General features: G+C 41.9%; 1 protein-coding gene across 6 annotated transcripts in view; it reads right to left on the minus strand.

The window, feature by feature from the left end:
- Nucleotides 1-16221, minus strand: part of LOC126401653 (nck-associated protein 5-like) — a 241384-nt gene that overhangs the window by 7924 nt on the left and 217239 nt on the right. For 5 of the 6 annotated variants that reach the window (XM_050063005.1, XM_050063006.1, XM_050063007.1 and 2 more), the window contains 4 exons: nt 13933-14247; nt 12472-12587; nt 11412-11532; nt 11121-11296 (listed from right to left, as the gene is read on the minus strand). In XM_050063005.1, the coding sequence (XP_049918962.1) occupies nt 11121-11296; nt 11412-11532; nt 12472-12587; nt 13933-14247 (728 nt within the window). Of the gene's footprint in view, nt 1-11120; nt 11297-11411; nt 11533-12471; nt 12588-13932; nt 14277-16221 lie in introns of those variants that run through there. The other variant, XM_050063010.1, reaches the window with a different exon arrangement.

The raw sequence follows: 16221 nt of genomic DNA on the forward strand, positions 1-16221 counted from the left end.
CTAGATAGACCTACTCCTGAAAAACTTGTGCGCAAGGCTTTTTGTCCCTACGAGGCCACCGTCATTTACCCGACGGGAGGGGTGAGCGAGTGAGCCCTGCAATCTAGAATTTGACCACTGATATCACTGTTTTCAACCCATTTTACACACTGGCCCTTTAAGAAGTTTTACAGTTTTTGAAAAAAAAAAAAAGAGTGATGAACTTCATAATTTGCAATAGGTTTAAATTTACAAAAGTCTCTTCAGTATTGGGGCTACAGTTTGATGAAAGTTGTGAAGTTGTAGCACGTATGGTTGATTTGTTATGAATTCTTAAAGTTTTGAACTTTAGAGGCTTGCTGTAGCGCCACCATCAGGACTATTGGCTTGAGTTTACAGCTGAGGATATCTGGCATGAGACTGGACCTTTGTGCAAAGTTTGGTGAGTTTCCATCCATGGGAAGTATGATTTCCTCGCAAGAAGAAAGAAGAAAGAAGAAAGAAGAAGAATACCTAGGATTACAATAGTGTCCTGGCAGCTCAGCTGTCCGGACCCTAAAAACGTTGCTTTTCTTGCCACTATCCTGTCAGAAAATGCAGCTATGTCTTAATAAAATAACCACTTTTCCTGACACCATCCCAGCACAAAATGTATTGATGTCTTGGTTAAAAACAACCACTATTTATGCCATTATCCTGGTAGGAAATGCAGCCACATCTTACAATTAACTTTTCAAATGTTTGAATGGGCATGCAGCGACAACTGTTTTTTGTGCCACTGTCCCAGCTGGAAATGCAGCCATGTTTCGGTAAGTAACAATCACTTTTCCGGGCCCTATCCTGGCACAAAATGTGTCAACATCTACTTAAAAAGCAAACCACTTTTTGTGTCATTGTCCCAGTGGGAAATGCAGCAATGTTGCAGTCAAGACCAACTGCCTTTTGTGCCACTTACCTGGAAGAAAATGCAGCTATGTCTTAAAAAAACTACATTTCCTGGCTCTATCCCAGCACAAAATGTATTGATGTCTTGGTAAAAAACAATTTTTTTGTGGCACTGTCTCGGCAGTGGTAAAACAATAGCTTTTCATAACACTATCCTGGCAGGAAATGCAGCCATGTCTTAAAAGTAAACCACTCTTTGGGGCATTATCTTGATGGGAAATGCAGTGATGTCTCGGTAAAAATCACCCGCTTTACATGGAACTAAGCAGCTGCAAACAAAGTAATGACATGCTGAACCAACCAGTTTTGTTGTTTGTTGATCTTGAGTGGTGGTCTGCAGATTGGCAGATGTCTCTCCTAGGTGTCATGCCATGCACCATCCCCTCCTCCTCCCAGTGACAAAGTCAGCTCATATACTATGTCACTTTAAAATCATTGATATGATATGTATGAAACATGCAAATGTAACACACTGGTGGTTTGCAGAAAGATTTGAAGTAAAACTCAAAAGCTTACTGTGAAAAAAAGCACCTAATCATCTCGTACTGTGATGGCCTATTTTGATGATTCAACTTTTCACCCTAAAATCCCACTAATGTGCACTGATGCGACCTTTCTCAGCAGGCACGATCACAATAAATTTGTAAAGACGGCATAATCAAAAGAACAGTTAAAGGAAAATGTGCCCGTGGGTGACATCCGATATAAAATGTTCATTAGGTTTTTGCAGGTGCAGAGAATGAGCTTAAATTAAGCACACATGTTGAATGCAGATTGGACTTGTTGCATTTGACTTCAACACCCACACACTGCAGTTCACAACACTATTTTTATGTCCCATCATTGTCAGCCTTGAAAATTGTCGTTTTATGGCCTCGGGAAATGAAGGAGTGCGTGACGTGATGGGGATCAGTGATTAGCAGAGCTGCGTGACAGTGAAGAACGGTCCTCAGGTCTCCCCTCTGTATCTCGATTTGGTCGGAAAGAAGAACAAAGAAAGGGAATGGCTGTCTTATCGCTGATTGGATTGGATTTTGGAGGAACACAATTACCAGCGGATCGAACCTTCCCGGTGCAGGTCTCTGTACCACCTGAGGGTTCAGCCAAAATGATGGCTGCACACATAACTGAGGCTGCAGGCAGACGTCTCAGCGAGAGCTTCCCACTTGAAAACACGAGAGGCCATATCAGCAATTGGTTCTGCATCACATGTCTGTAATGGGATGTCTAAACTCAAATTCAGCAGACCTGCTTGCTACAAAAGCTTATTGAAAGGGTCTTTTATTGTGACTTGAGCAAGAGTGTTATGTATTCTTCTCCCACTACCTTGATGTTTTTTCCTGTACACATGGGAAAATGTGCTTTAAAGTGAAAATCCTTAAGATTTTATATGAAATCAAATTCCATCTTTGATACTATTCATGGTCTAGATTTTTTACGCCATATATTGCATTTCAGCCCAGTCACCAGAGGAAAATTGTACGTTTCTCAAGTGACATAGTTCAGATTACACATCCTCCTGAGACCCAAACTTTTGTTTGGTATGCATTTTTAATTTCTCCTAGCTATTCAGGATTAGTAGGACCTGATAAGTAAAAAACTAAACACTATCAACAATAATAAAGTCCCAATGTCCTCAAAAGAGACACTAATAAAGTCTCAATGTCCTTCAACAAGCTAATGATAAATTCCCAATGTCTTTATACGAGTACTTTCTAATTTTTTAATTTCTTAGCTTGTTACTGTTGGCCATTTCCAGGGGTCATACTTTAACGAACTCCTCCTACAGATTTTATCCAATTGACTTCAAATTTCGTCTGTATCATCTCAAGACCTTTGACATCAAAAGCTGCTCAAAGCTTGAGTTTTTGTCAAACAGTGTGACTTTGGCGAGGTGTCAAACCTTCCTGTTTTTCACCACCAAACAGGAAGTGGTTTGTTACTTCAGAATACATGGTCCAATCTGCCCCAAACTTCAGTTGTTTTATAAGGCTCCAGGCTTGAAGCCAACTAAATACACATTAGGTGTCTTGGTGATTGTGCCACCTAATGGCACCAGGAAGGATGACTGGTCAGACAATTATCTTTTGATTTACCTGAAATTTGCGTGGTGTGGTCTACAATACATTTACAACAACATGATATATAATCAATGTATTCTCCAGTGCCACAAAGTGGAAACAGGAAGTGGTAAAAAAATAAAGTGAAATAGGTCATTCCAAAAACCCACACTCTTTAAAGGATATACCATCTCACTCCTGTGTGCTGTGTCTGACTTCCACAGAAATGAACAGCCATGTCAGCTAGCGTCCTCAGTGTATCCCTGACCTGCGAGGTGTGGGGCCCGGTCATCGCTGCTTGCAGCTTTGATTTATTATTATTATTATTATTATTCAGCAAAATTGGGTCCTTTGATAGTAAAGTTTGCTTACCCCTGTCCTAAACCTAACCTGTGCAGCTTGCCGAAACCTACCCTAACTTTACTTTGCTAAACCTACCCTACGTACCTTTACTTGCCAAAACCGACCTAAGTAACTTTACAATAAGTAGGTGACTTTAAATACACAACGTCATTTGAAGGGCTCTAATTTGTTAGATATCGTACAATCCATTGTATGTGCATTTTTGTGAAATCATACATACTGTTGTACGAGAATACATTGAAACAAGACTTGGTCATTTTTGGCATTTTTTCGGCAGCGGTTACGTTTCATTGTTGCAAGATAGTAAGGAACACATCCCATTGTGATGATACCAAGATGTCTTCTGTCTCTTGGAGGTTGGATCACTATCAAGTTAGGAGGAAGGAACGTAACAGTAAAACTATTGCTGCTCGCAAAGATTTGACATAAAGTTACACAGTCTGAATCTGAACATTGTATCCATGATATTGTGTAAGACAGATTATGAATTTACTTTACAATGGGGACAGTGGTTAAAAAAACAAATTAAAGATGCTTATTGTCTCAGAATATGCGTCATCGTTACCCCCATCATAATTTGCCCCCGTGATAATTTGATCGCAGGCATTCTGTTTCTGATTCCTGACTCCTGCTGGCTAGCAATGCTATCAATCTGACAGCAACTCATGGGGAGCGCATATTCCTGCTGCTGATATTTATTAGTACGCTGATATAGTTTTGGTTATCCAGTGGCCCTGTTTCAAATTATATGTCAACTGAAATGTTCCCTCTCCCTTGCCATGTAATCATTGCTCAAGGTAACAAGCTGTTCCATGCTCGGGGAGATGCTGTGCATGCTGATTTCTTGTATGCTGGTTTTGGACCCGGGTCACATAAACCCCAGGAATCTCCCTAACTTCACCGATGCTACGCCTTGGCACAAGTTCTATTGTTATTTTCCTGCAGCAATTTCTTTCTCCTTCATGCAGACAAAGGATGGAGCGAGTAAGCAGGAAACAAAAAATGAGAAAAGTTAGTTCGGGGAGTGAAATCAAGGAATTAAAAAAAATGCTTAGAACAAAAGCGAGAAAGGTCAACTGAGAAGAACAGACGGAGAGAGAGCTGTATGGGAGAGACAGAAATAGAGAGAGGCAAAACTGAAAGGGAGACGAGGAGAGACACGCGGGAAAAGAGAGACTCCGAGGAAGGAGAGGATAGAAGGAGAAAGGGGCGGGGGCCGCTGTTAGCAGGGCTGTCAGGTGCTGTCAGGATGATGAATGGGAGGCCAGCGCGGGCTGTGAGGGCTCTGATGGGAGCCGCTGAGCTTTACATCACTCTCCTGAGTGTTTGTGAAAGGTTATTAAAGGCGCTTAAATCACCGGGCTCTGACACGGGCCCGCTACCAGCCACCAAACTTCCCCAAAATGCTGCGAATGACAACGTCTCCCGAGTCAAAAGCTCCAGAGCCGCGACAAAAGGAAAGTGGGCATGCAGGTATGGATGTGTGCTGAGAGGGGTGAGGAGGTGATGACACGCAGATGAATTGTCTTTTTCAAAGGAATAATGTAGGGTAAATGGGTTCAACAGCAGCCATCCATCATTATGGCTGCTTCACAGCTTAGGAATAAGGTTATTGTTATTGACTGTCAACTCTGTCTTAGAATGAAAGAATATTGAGTCTTCAAAGTCTTCTTCTCTTAGAAATGGTGAAAAGGTAAAGTATACTTCTCATGTCATGTTAATCTTTTCTTAGTCTGACTTACAGGATGTAGACTTTGGCTAGAAACCTGCCATATACCCAGCATTCTCCAGCCCTCCTGCTATCTGCATGTTAGCATTTCCAAAATCCCCTTTGCCACCAAAAATATTAACAACAACCTCTTAGCTAACAGACTACATGCTGGCAATGAAAAGTTTTGACAAAGTTTTGGATCCTGCAATAGCCTAAGGCATGCCTGTTTTGGTCTTCGGTGAATTGTTGTACAGATCTACAACCAATAAAACAACCAGAGCCCAGACTCCGTCTTGCAGGACTTAATATTGATCCCTTTTCTGGCACAGTCGGTCAAAGTTGATTTGTCACATCTTTTAACCCTGGCAGTGCCACAAGCTTCTGTGATATTGTCGTTATAATGTTCTGCAGGAGCCACATACAGCCAGCAAATCATCTGTGGTTATAATGGGCCACCTCAGCGCCTGTCGGGTGCGCGCAACGGGTCCGACGGACACGCGCTGTGCAACAACCCGGCTTGTTGTCGTTGCTGTGTATGCATGCACATATTTCTGTTGCTGTAATATGGCCAGCGCGGCTGCAGGAGGATCAGAGCAGCCAGTTTTGGTCAAAAATGATAAAGGAAAAAGCGCTCTTTGGAAATATTTAGTGAAGTGAACACAGCACGCTGCAGACGGCAGGTACAGCCCCTCCCCTCACTAGCAGCTGAGCAGCTGGTGTCGCCAGCATCAAACTAAAATATAACTTCTAACGTTAATGTGGGAGCTAAGCAGAAAACTTTATCAGTCATGCCCGTCTGTAACATTAATAGACAATGTTAGTTTAACAGGACAACACAATTATGTGTGTCTGAAAAGTTATGTTAACTGTAAAGTCACAGATTGAAGCTGAAAAAACGTTTGGTTTCTCCCGTAACCCCTGGTTCTCTGATCACATAGTGAGGTAGAAACAGGAGCATCCTGAGCCTAAACTACCAACTCTATTTGATCAGCAACGAAAATATGGTGCCAATTCACCAGAAGCACAGAAAATAAACAGCTGTAGATAAATACATTTGTATGGACAGATCTTGTTTCTGGTTGTTATTTATTTTGGGGGGATTTTTTGTTGTTATCATTGATGTTACTGTTCTGATCTTTATGTAAAAAATGACATGCCTCTTAATTTTTTGCTGCTGTATCGAAAATGGTATTGGGTATTGAATATTTTCCTGGGTATCGATATCGAGTTTGAAATTTTAGTATCGTGACAACCCTAAGCTGGGCTACATCAAGTTCCCTCCAACACTATTTTGCAATGCTGCATCCTGGGCTGTGATTGGTTTAAAAGATTATAAACAACCCAGAGCATTTTCCCCCTGTAGCATGGGTATAATATGTGCTTTTCAGCACAGTGAGGATAGACCTTCCAACACGAAAGCAATTTTCCTTGATTCTGCAGCAGTAGCCTCTCTTCTTACTTGTTTTAAGATACAGACACTCATCTCAAGAACACTCTTGAAGCAATTTTCTTTGGAAATGGATTGAAATATTCTCACTGCACTGGCAGATTTCTTCACTTCTTTTAAGAAAAGGAGGACTCAGTTTTAGTCAGAGAGGGCTTGACAAAGTAGCAGTGATTAATGTACGCATACATCACGTGGGCATATGAACGGGTACGTCTGTTATATCTCCATATGCCTATGGATGATTTTTTTGTATGTGTATTGTATCTACGTAAATTGCAATTTGTATGTCTATGCTGAATTGGTGATGTAGTGATAAAATACCTTTGTGATTACTGCAAAACAATGTCTCCACAGGGAGTGGGGACATCTATTTATCTATATTCAATGGCACTGTATGTCTCTGCAAACCATGGTTATGTTACACTCTCACATTTCACATGTATCATAGCAACATTTCTAAAGTAAGGTAGTACATGAGCTTTCTTTGACATTGAGTGAGACCAAGGTGACAAGCTGCAGACCACTGCAGACCTACAAACAACAAAACCTGTTGGTTTTTACCAATGCAACACTGCTTTTCCTGCCAGGATGTTGGCATGAAAGTGGCAATTGGGTCGTGTGCCCACATATTTTTGTTCTTACAGTGGCATGCAAAAGTTTGGGCACTGCTCATCAAAATTTCATTTACTGTGAATAGTTTAGTGAGTAGGAGATGTTTGTTTGCACCATGTAAAAGTTTGAGCTCTTAGACTACTTTTACCAGGGTCCCAGATGATAATTAGCTTGTTGGGACTCTGGCTTAGTCACAATCATAGTAAGGAAAGGCCAGGTGCTGCAAATTTCAAAGCTTTATAAATACTCTGATTCCTGAAACCTTGTCCCAACAATCAGCAGCCATAGGCTCCTCTAAACAGCTGCCTAGCACTCTAAAAAACTGAAATAACTGATGCCCACAAAGCAGGAGAAGACTGTAAGAAGATGGCAAAGTCTTTTAAGGTAGCTGTTTCCTCAGTTGGTAATGTAATTAAGAAATGGCAATTAACAGGAACTGTGAAGGTCAAGATGAGGTCTGGAAGACCAAGAAAACTTTCCAAGAGAGCTGCTCTTACGATTGCTAGAAAGACAAGTCAAGCCATTGTTTGACTGCAAAAGACCTGCAGAAAGACTTATCAAGACTCTGGAGTGGCGGTGCACTGTTCTACTGTGCAGCTACACCTGTACAAACACGGTCTTCATGGAAGAGTCATCAGAAGAAAACCTTTCCGGGGTCAACACCACAAAATTCAGCGTCTGAAATTTGCAAAGGAATGTCTAAACAAGCCTGACGCTTTTTGGAAACAAGTCATGTGGAGTGATGAAGTTAAAATAGAACTTTTTGGATGCAATGAGCAAAGGTATGTTTGGAGAAAAGAAAATAACACCTGTCCAACTGTTGAACGCAGAGGTGGATCGACCATGCTTTGGGCTTGTGTTGCAGCCAGTGGCACGGGAACATTTTACAGGTAGAGGGAAGAGCAGTGCATTCAAGACGGTCCAAGAATCTCACCGAGCTAGAAGCTTTTTGCAGGAAGAATGGGTGAAAATCCTCCAAATAACAAATGAAAGACTCTTAGCTGGTTACAAAAAGCGTTTAAAGGCTGTGATACTTGCCAAAGGGGGCGCTACTGAGTACTGACCATGTACTGTAGGGTGACCAAACTTTTGCTTCAGGCTTGTTTACTTTTATGTTATTTTGAAACTGTAAAATATTGAAATCCTAAAGTAATCTTGCTTGAAATAAATGTCATCATTATGCCTCAGTTCATCTTCTTCTTACTTAACTACTCACAGTAAACACAATTTTGACCATGGGTACCCAAACTTTTGCATGGCATGAAAATAATTGGAAAGTTTGATACTGATGCATGACCATATAAGCACATTTTTTGTGTTGCTGTTCAAATTGGAGCTACTTTCAACCCCTTTATGTATCATGAAAACAAAGTATAAATACCTAAAAACTGCTCTTTAGTAAAGTGCTTGAGTAAATATATAATTACTGTCCACCACTGCTTGCCTGAGCTCATGTTTTCACAGAACAGCACCATGATGCTGAGTTGTTTTGGGAGCTGAACCCTTGACCTTGATATTTAGCTTGGTCCCTGTGAGCACTATATATGCTACCTCACCACTCTCAGAAACGTACTGTACCGCATCCAATTAACAGACAGACAGGTTTGAGGATGTGTGTTGTCTCTTGCATGTCAGCTAATGCAGTTGCGCTTGCAGCTTGGTCGCACAGCACTGCGCCGAACGTCCTGTTCGATATTGCTGCCTCTCTGCTGGGACTCAGATCAGAATCAAAAATCTCTGTATGGCGCGAGTCAAGTGTGAGTGGTCAACTTTGCTTTGTTAAAGTGAGACTCTGCCTCCGACAATAATATAATACCTGTTTGAAATTCTCTCTTTGCAAGAGGAGGTCAGACGGGAGAGTCAAGGACACTTTAGCAGTGTTTACTAACTGCTCTTTCTACTCATTACACCGCCCTGCTGCCAAACATCCACCCAAATTTGTCATTTTCTTGCAGATAATGAAAACTAATGGTGAAATGCTAACATTTTGCACATGCAGTGTGGCTCGGAGGGACACTGACCTTGCTACAGACCTATAAAACAACATTTTAATATATAATGGTGCTAATGAAAGCTGAAGCAGTAAGCATATTCCACCTACAAATTCTGAATAATTATTGTAATTTATGGGTGTAAATGCTTTACAGCCATATATCCGATCCTGGTTTAGCTCCAGAGTGACACCAAAGGTCAAGAATAAAAAACACACTGAATAAATTCAGATTTTTTTCTCTGCCTTCTCATACACAATCGTGTTTTGAACTTGTATTGAGTCAGATCCTTTTTCTCAGAATATGGATTTTTGTGTCAGGGTGGGTGTTGGGGCGGCAGCAGTGGAAGAGAGAGGAGAGCTTGGCTGCCCCATAGAGCCGGGCCATGCAGGCTGAAGGCCATTTCATGGTCTCTGATCCTCATTTGTCATTCCGCTGTGTTAAATACTAATAGGCAAATACCCGCTGACACAAGAGGGCGAGGCGATCGAAAGCAATTAGGCAGCTTTTTCTCTAAAAATCTGCAAACAATTCCAACGGTAGCAAAGAAAACCTCGGAGTTTAGCGACTTTGTTCGTGCCTCGGGAATTATTTCAAAGGTAAAGTTGACATTGCAACTCAACAAGACTGGCTCTGACCATCTGAAAAGTCTTCTTGCCGAAGTCTGTGACATACAGGAATGGTTAAAAAAAAAAAGAAGAAAAATTCAATTTATTCATGCCTCTGCCGCGAGGAAAGAAAAATTATGCAAACCCTGTGACAGTGTGTGTCCCTGTATCCTGGGAAGACTTCATTGAGGGCAGGTGCTATTTTTCTGACTCTCTCAACACCTCGCACATTCTCCTCATACTGTATAAAGTTGCATACATCTACCCCTGGGAGCTGCCTCGCTTTTTTTTTTTCTATCACTTTAACCGCCTCCAGCGGGCTCCGTGAAATGAGGAAATTGATTTATTCCAGATTAATCAACACAGGGCTCAGCACATTATCTCCTTCATGTGGTATACTGAGGCAAAACAATCAATAAGAGTCAGTAAAATAACAACAACCTGAAAATAGTGGATGAAAATGTTCCTATTACAGCAAACAAGAACTTTAGCAGCACATGTTAAAGATATACTCAAAATAATGAGGTAATCCCTCTCAATCACTAGAAGTGTATTTATCTTTGACACCCTCTGCCTGTATTTTCTTATTGTCTGTGACAGGCATAAGATGTCTATCCGCAGCTCATCTACTGGACCTTTCAGCCTAATATTTTGTGTGACACATGTAGAACTGTATGCCTGTTTTATTGACCATTTTAAATCATTATAGATTGCTGACTTCTTACTCCTCTTAACCAGCCAGTTACGTAGGGTCTTTCTCAAAGTCAAGGAAGGATCCTTAAATGGCTGAATTCCAAAGAGGCTTCATCCTCAACTCCTGCCCAAGGACTGTACTAATGTCAAGGATCCTTCAAATTCTACCAAGGACAGAGTCTTTCCTTCAGAGACTTTTTAAGGATGCAGGTGTGTATCCTCAGCAGGTATGAAGTACCCACAACTCTTTGCACACAATTAGTTGGAAGTGAAGGCCGGGCCTCTTCAATGAAACCTGCGCAAGCAGAGCTTGACGGGATTAGCAATCTCCAGGAGTTTTTATCATGTATCGTGTATTTTTTTGAGATGCTACTGGAACCATGTGGTGCATCTGCTTGAATTGTCTACACTTATAACAAGGGATCAACCAGGTGCCAAACTGTAAGCAGCATGCATCCAAGAGAAAGCTAAGAAACCTGTAGACACAACACTGAAAGGACGCAAACAAACAGCAGCCACAATTCCTGCATAATATACCTTAAAATGTCTGAATAAGTGTCTTCAAATATCACTGCCTGCACAGCTTCCTGGATATCATAAGAGGCTATAATGACCAATAACATGCTTGATAGGAATCAGCAGCATGCCTGTAAAGCATCTATTATGAGTAAAACCAATTAGCTGTGAACAATGAGCTGTTTTAACACTCACGCTGAGCCTGTCTCCTGTTTTGCCATCCAGGGATGACTCCTTATGCAACAAGTTGTACTGAGAAATCCTCCTGCTGTCCTTCTCCAGATGCGAGTACATGTCGTGCTGGTAGTAGTCCATGATTGACAAGGATTTCTCCACACTGCTTCTCTTCAGGGTCTCCTCGTTCTGGTTGACTGTGGACAAAGGAATTTGTTATGACAGAAAACAAGGTAAATAAGCTCAATAAAATGTGCAGCTGCTGTCTTTATAGGTGACTGAAAATGACTGTAAGAACTTCATAAACCAGACCTGAGTCACTCTTCTTAGATCTGTTGATCAGGGTCCTTTGTGGCGAGCTTCCGGTTCCCTCTGGTTCAGTCTCGGTGTCACTGCTGCTCCCCGGGTACGTACACACTTGCAGGGCTCTCTCCTGTTCATAGTTAAAAAATAGAAATTTAATATACAGAAATGGAGCATTTTCAAAACAACACATTATGTTGTCAGTGGTAAAGAGAATAAACACGGAAGAATGGTGTGAACAACAACAAATCTAACAACAAAAATCTTTCCCCAGCCAACCTATTGCAAATCACAGTGTTATAGAAAGTGTTTATTGTGATTTTTTAAAAGGGCAACTTGATTATTTTTCTGTTTCCTGAGGTTTTTATATCATTTTGTAGCTCTCCAGTAGTGTTCCTTATGCATTCAAAATTTGGTCTAAGTTTGTATGTTTTAACTTTAAAGAGCTGTTTCCCCAAGCCCTTCCAAAAACATTTTCCCATGTGACCTGTCGTAGGTTTCTGCATTAAACCCAGGTTTGGCTGTGGATGGATTAATTTGGTTCCAAAAGTCACACAGTAACAAATAAACCAAAAGATCAAGTTGGAGGCAGATCAGCCACTCCTATGTCCTGTGAGGTAAAATTACTGTTTCTGTCAATGGACTCTGGTGACTCTAAAAAGGGCAAAATAATAGCTTCAGTTTCTCATCAGAAAGGGCTGTCTGTTACTGTTTGTGGTGAGAACGTGTTCCAACCTTGATCCAAACCAACTACAGTTGCATTACGCATTGTTTGGGTTAACCATGAGCGTGTTACAGTCCTGGAGGATTATTATATGCGCCTCCTCCTGTTGCCTTAATATACACATTTGGCGCATCCACTGCATCAAAACATTGTTTTCTAGTTGGAGCCGCGTCTTGTTTTCAACGTTTTAACTTCTTGAAATTCTGACCAATCAAGAGCAGCTTTCTCGTGCAAGGCATTTGATCTTGTGAGAACACGAACCAACTCTAGGCAATTGTGCAACTTTGTAACAAAATTAGTCCCTGATTCGGACCAAAGCAAGTGAACTGAAAGTAAATGACTTACACCGGGCATATCATGCTCCTGGGATTTCATCCTCCTCTCTGTTTCCTTGTCTTTATCCTCTGTGGAGATGTTGCTGTGTGGAGCACAAAGACTCAACCTCTTTGTCCTGATTGCATCTATACGTAAAAGGAGACAAAAGAGAAATGAGTCATGAGGCGCGCAGTAAATAACAGGAACTGTCTGGTACCCATATAGACAGTGGAAAGAGTGAAAACATTCTTCTTCTAAAGTGACAATCTTTCCTTCAGCCGACACAGGATGAGAACATCCATTCAACCATCCAACTGCCTACACATCCATTTTTCTGCACATGTGAATGGAGCTGCACAATATCCAAGCCATCAAACATTAACGGTGTCCACACTGCGATTGTTCCCCGCCATGACTCCTGGCAGCCCAGATATAACAGCTTTCAGCTGTCGGCCCCTGAATGACGGAGCGCTGCCTTATTATCACTCTGCTGCCTACTGCTGTCTCGGACAGACGCCAATTTAATTGTCTCTTTTAACATTCAGCCGCATTACAATAACAGCCCGCTTTTGGCCAGTGCTCTGTCACCATCTGAAAACTCTGCATTAGGATCATAAAAGTCTGTTCACCTTCTTCCCCGTGCCTATTAGGAGGCAAACAACGTGACAGGCGCCACTCCTTTTCTGCCACCCTTAAGCCTTGTAATACTAATGGTGACGGAAACATATGATAAAGACACACTGACTATATTTAAGACTCTTTTAATCAACTTGTGCCACAGAGAGGACTCAACAGGAGCCGCAGACAGTTGTGACTCAAATTGCTGCCTCTGCAGTGCCACCGCAGCGCCGAGGTGAAATAGATGCAATGTAAGCATAAAACCCTGTGTGTGATCGCTCATCCCTGTGTGTTATTGTAGCTTTAATCAGCCATCTGATTGCTTCCTACCCACCACCTTTCTGCCGCACGTCACACCAAACACAGAGGCAGAAGGCGCTTTATGATCTATGGCTGTGTTGACATGCTTATCTGATTGCATCTGTTAGTTTTCCTCAGGGCAGGGAAGTGTGTGGGTTTCTGTAAGGACACGGAGTGCTTTTGTCATCCCAGCTGAGTATCAGACGTCAGTGTTGATGCATGAGCTTCAAAATTAGCTGAACAAACAAGGTTCTTCTTTTAATCAGAGTCTAATAGAGCAAAGTACTTCCTCGTGTCTGGTGGCCTTGAGCGCTCTGGAGGGAAATGTGTTAACATAAAGTACAGTGACATTCAATATTTCACTAACCTTCTGAAACGTAAAACAAGCTGTCTGAGGCTTTCAAGGCTTTGCACTCAATAATAGTTGCTTTTACAGACATGCATTTCAATTTATTTTGCTCTTTGGCCTTGATTGAGGAAATCAAATAAAAAACAAAGGCATTGTTCTTTGTTCCGTAGTAAAATCGCAGTAAACCTGGAGAAACCCTGAATATAAAGAAGCTCTTGACTCACCTGAGGTTGCTAATTTGGGCAGGCGGCTCTGGGTGTCGTTGTTGCTGGAGGACACACTGGGGTCGGACAGGGAGTGACCCATGCCAGTCGGGGCATGCGGGCAGGATTTTGGGAGGGAAGGCACTTTCACATCAGGTTGAGAGGGGTCTGGGTGAGAAGAGGGAGGCTCCCGATTGAGGTCAGAGGAGCCGGCGGTCACCCCACCTGGGCTGGATTCAGATTTGGGGATGTGGCGACCGCTGGCCCGGGTGACGGAATCGGGGAGAGGGAAGGTGCCGATCCCGCTGTCCAGGGTTCTCATCTGACAGCCGGAGCCTAGAGTGACAGGGACAGGAGTGTGACCTCTGGGAGAAGCAGGAGACAACAACGAAGGAGAAGAAAGGAGGGCTTGGATTCACATGCAACGGAAAGGGTTGTGAGTAAAGAGGGCGTCTGTAGCAGGTTCAGTAACACGTGGTCGGTAGGAGAAAGGAGAAAAGACAGTAGTTTAATTTGATACAGTAAATAAAAGAAATAATGGGATTGCAGTTAGGAGTATCAAAGCTTTTTTTTGACTGGTCGGTCTTTAGCCTAATTTACCTACGCACTCCGCTAATGGCTTGAGAGAGACCTGCTGCTGCTGGCAATGCCATGATGCAACTTCTGAGAGTTGACTTGCCCAAAAGCCAAACTTTTTTGTCCAAAATGGAAAATGTAGCACTATTAAACAATGAATAAAAACAATATGAATAAGTGTGTTTAGGATCACAGCTGCCACACAGTCAATACTCAACAGACAGGTCGACAGACTCAACCTAAGAAATTGTGGACAGCGAGTGGACAGCTAACAACAATAATACCAACACAGAAAGATGGAGAAATATTCACAGTAGACATTCAGTGTCTCCATACAGACACCGCAGTTTAAGGCTGCATTACAAAGCTGCTGAAGGGGATGCAAATGTTACCTTCAGGGCAAAGAAAAAGTAATTCTTTCACAAGCAAAGTTCCAGTGATATTTCACAATAGTAACATTATGTCGTATATGACATCATTGACCCCAGAAAGTGACATAGTATATGACATGACTGAAGCTGTTCTTGTGCACTGTTCATACATTTTCCTCTGAAATAAGATATGTGAATAATATGAAGTAATGTGTGCATAGCCCATGTATTTTGGAAGGCTGCGATCACATGAATAATGTGCTGATGGGGGTAAAGAAGAAAGCAATCCCGAGCAGTCCAGTAAGGAGGTAGGTTGGGGCAGTGGATAGGTCAAAAAAAAAAACAAGACCTTTCCCCAGGACCCTCCCTTAGGAAACTGGTATTTTGAACCATGTAAACTTTGAGTGAGCACCACCTAAATTAAGAATATCGTTATGTTATTTCCATGGCCTGAAAGTTCAATCAATATTTGTAAAATGAGCTACACTCTCTCAAATCCAGAAACCAGAAAGTCTTAAACTTGATCCGCTCCATGGACAATAAATGGGAGACTGATTTTGTGGACCCACAGTTTGTTTTCTTATTTTATACCCAAATGAGCTTTATTCTATTGTAATGCTCTCAGTTCTGAAACGGTAAATGTACGACAAAGGTGAAATGTGCGCTAAGTTCCAGGGCACTGTTAAGGACCAACAAACAACAACACTGTTTGTCTTTTGGCGACCCTTCGCAGCACTTCCATCGGTGTTTGGTGCACCGAACCTTAGTGTTTTTTTGAGACACATCACGGTGTTTCCCAGTGGGGCTGTGCCACTGAACTTTGGGGTGTTTGACCAGCACAGTGTGGCATTTCCCAGCATTGTTTAAGTCACAGAACTTGGGTGTATTTTACTGACTTGTAATGGTGTCTTGTAAACCAGTGAGGGTTGGGCACATGTAAGTGTGCAAGACACAAATAAAAATCTATCAGTCAGTCTATTTTAAGCCAAAACATGATTTCTTCCTAGCATTAAACAAGTGGTTTTGGTGCCTTGGCTGAGAAATGTAAAGTTTTGATGTATCTACTACAAAATAATGTACAAATGTAACATATCTGTGGTCTGCAGAAGCGTAACATGCCAACATTTATGTGTCCATTACGACTGATTCTTCTCAACAACCCTGTTCATCCCCAGTATACAAGCAACTCATCAGGAAAAGTCCGCTGTAGTGATACAGGACGCAAGTTTTTTTTGTTTTTTTTGTACCCAGAAAACTGTACATTACACATCACATTTATTTTTTACTTGCTTGCTGACAACTCAGTGAGACTTTACACTAACCCAGCGCAGAGTTATTGTGGAGCCCTGATTCATTGCATTTT

This window comes from Epinephelus moara, chromosome 15, assembly GCF_006386435.1.
Source record: "Epinephelus moara isolate mb chromosome 15, YSFRI_EMoa_1.0, whole genome shotgun sequence".
Taxonomy (NCBI): domain Eukaryota; kingdom Metazoa; phylum Chordata; class Actinopteri; order Perciformes; family Serranidae; genus Epinephelus; species Epinephelus moara.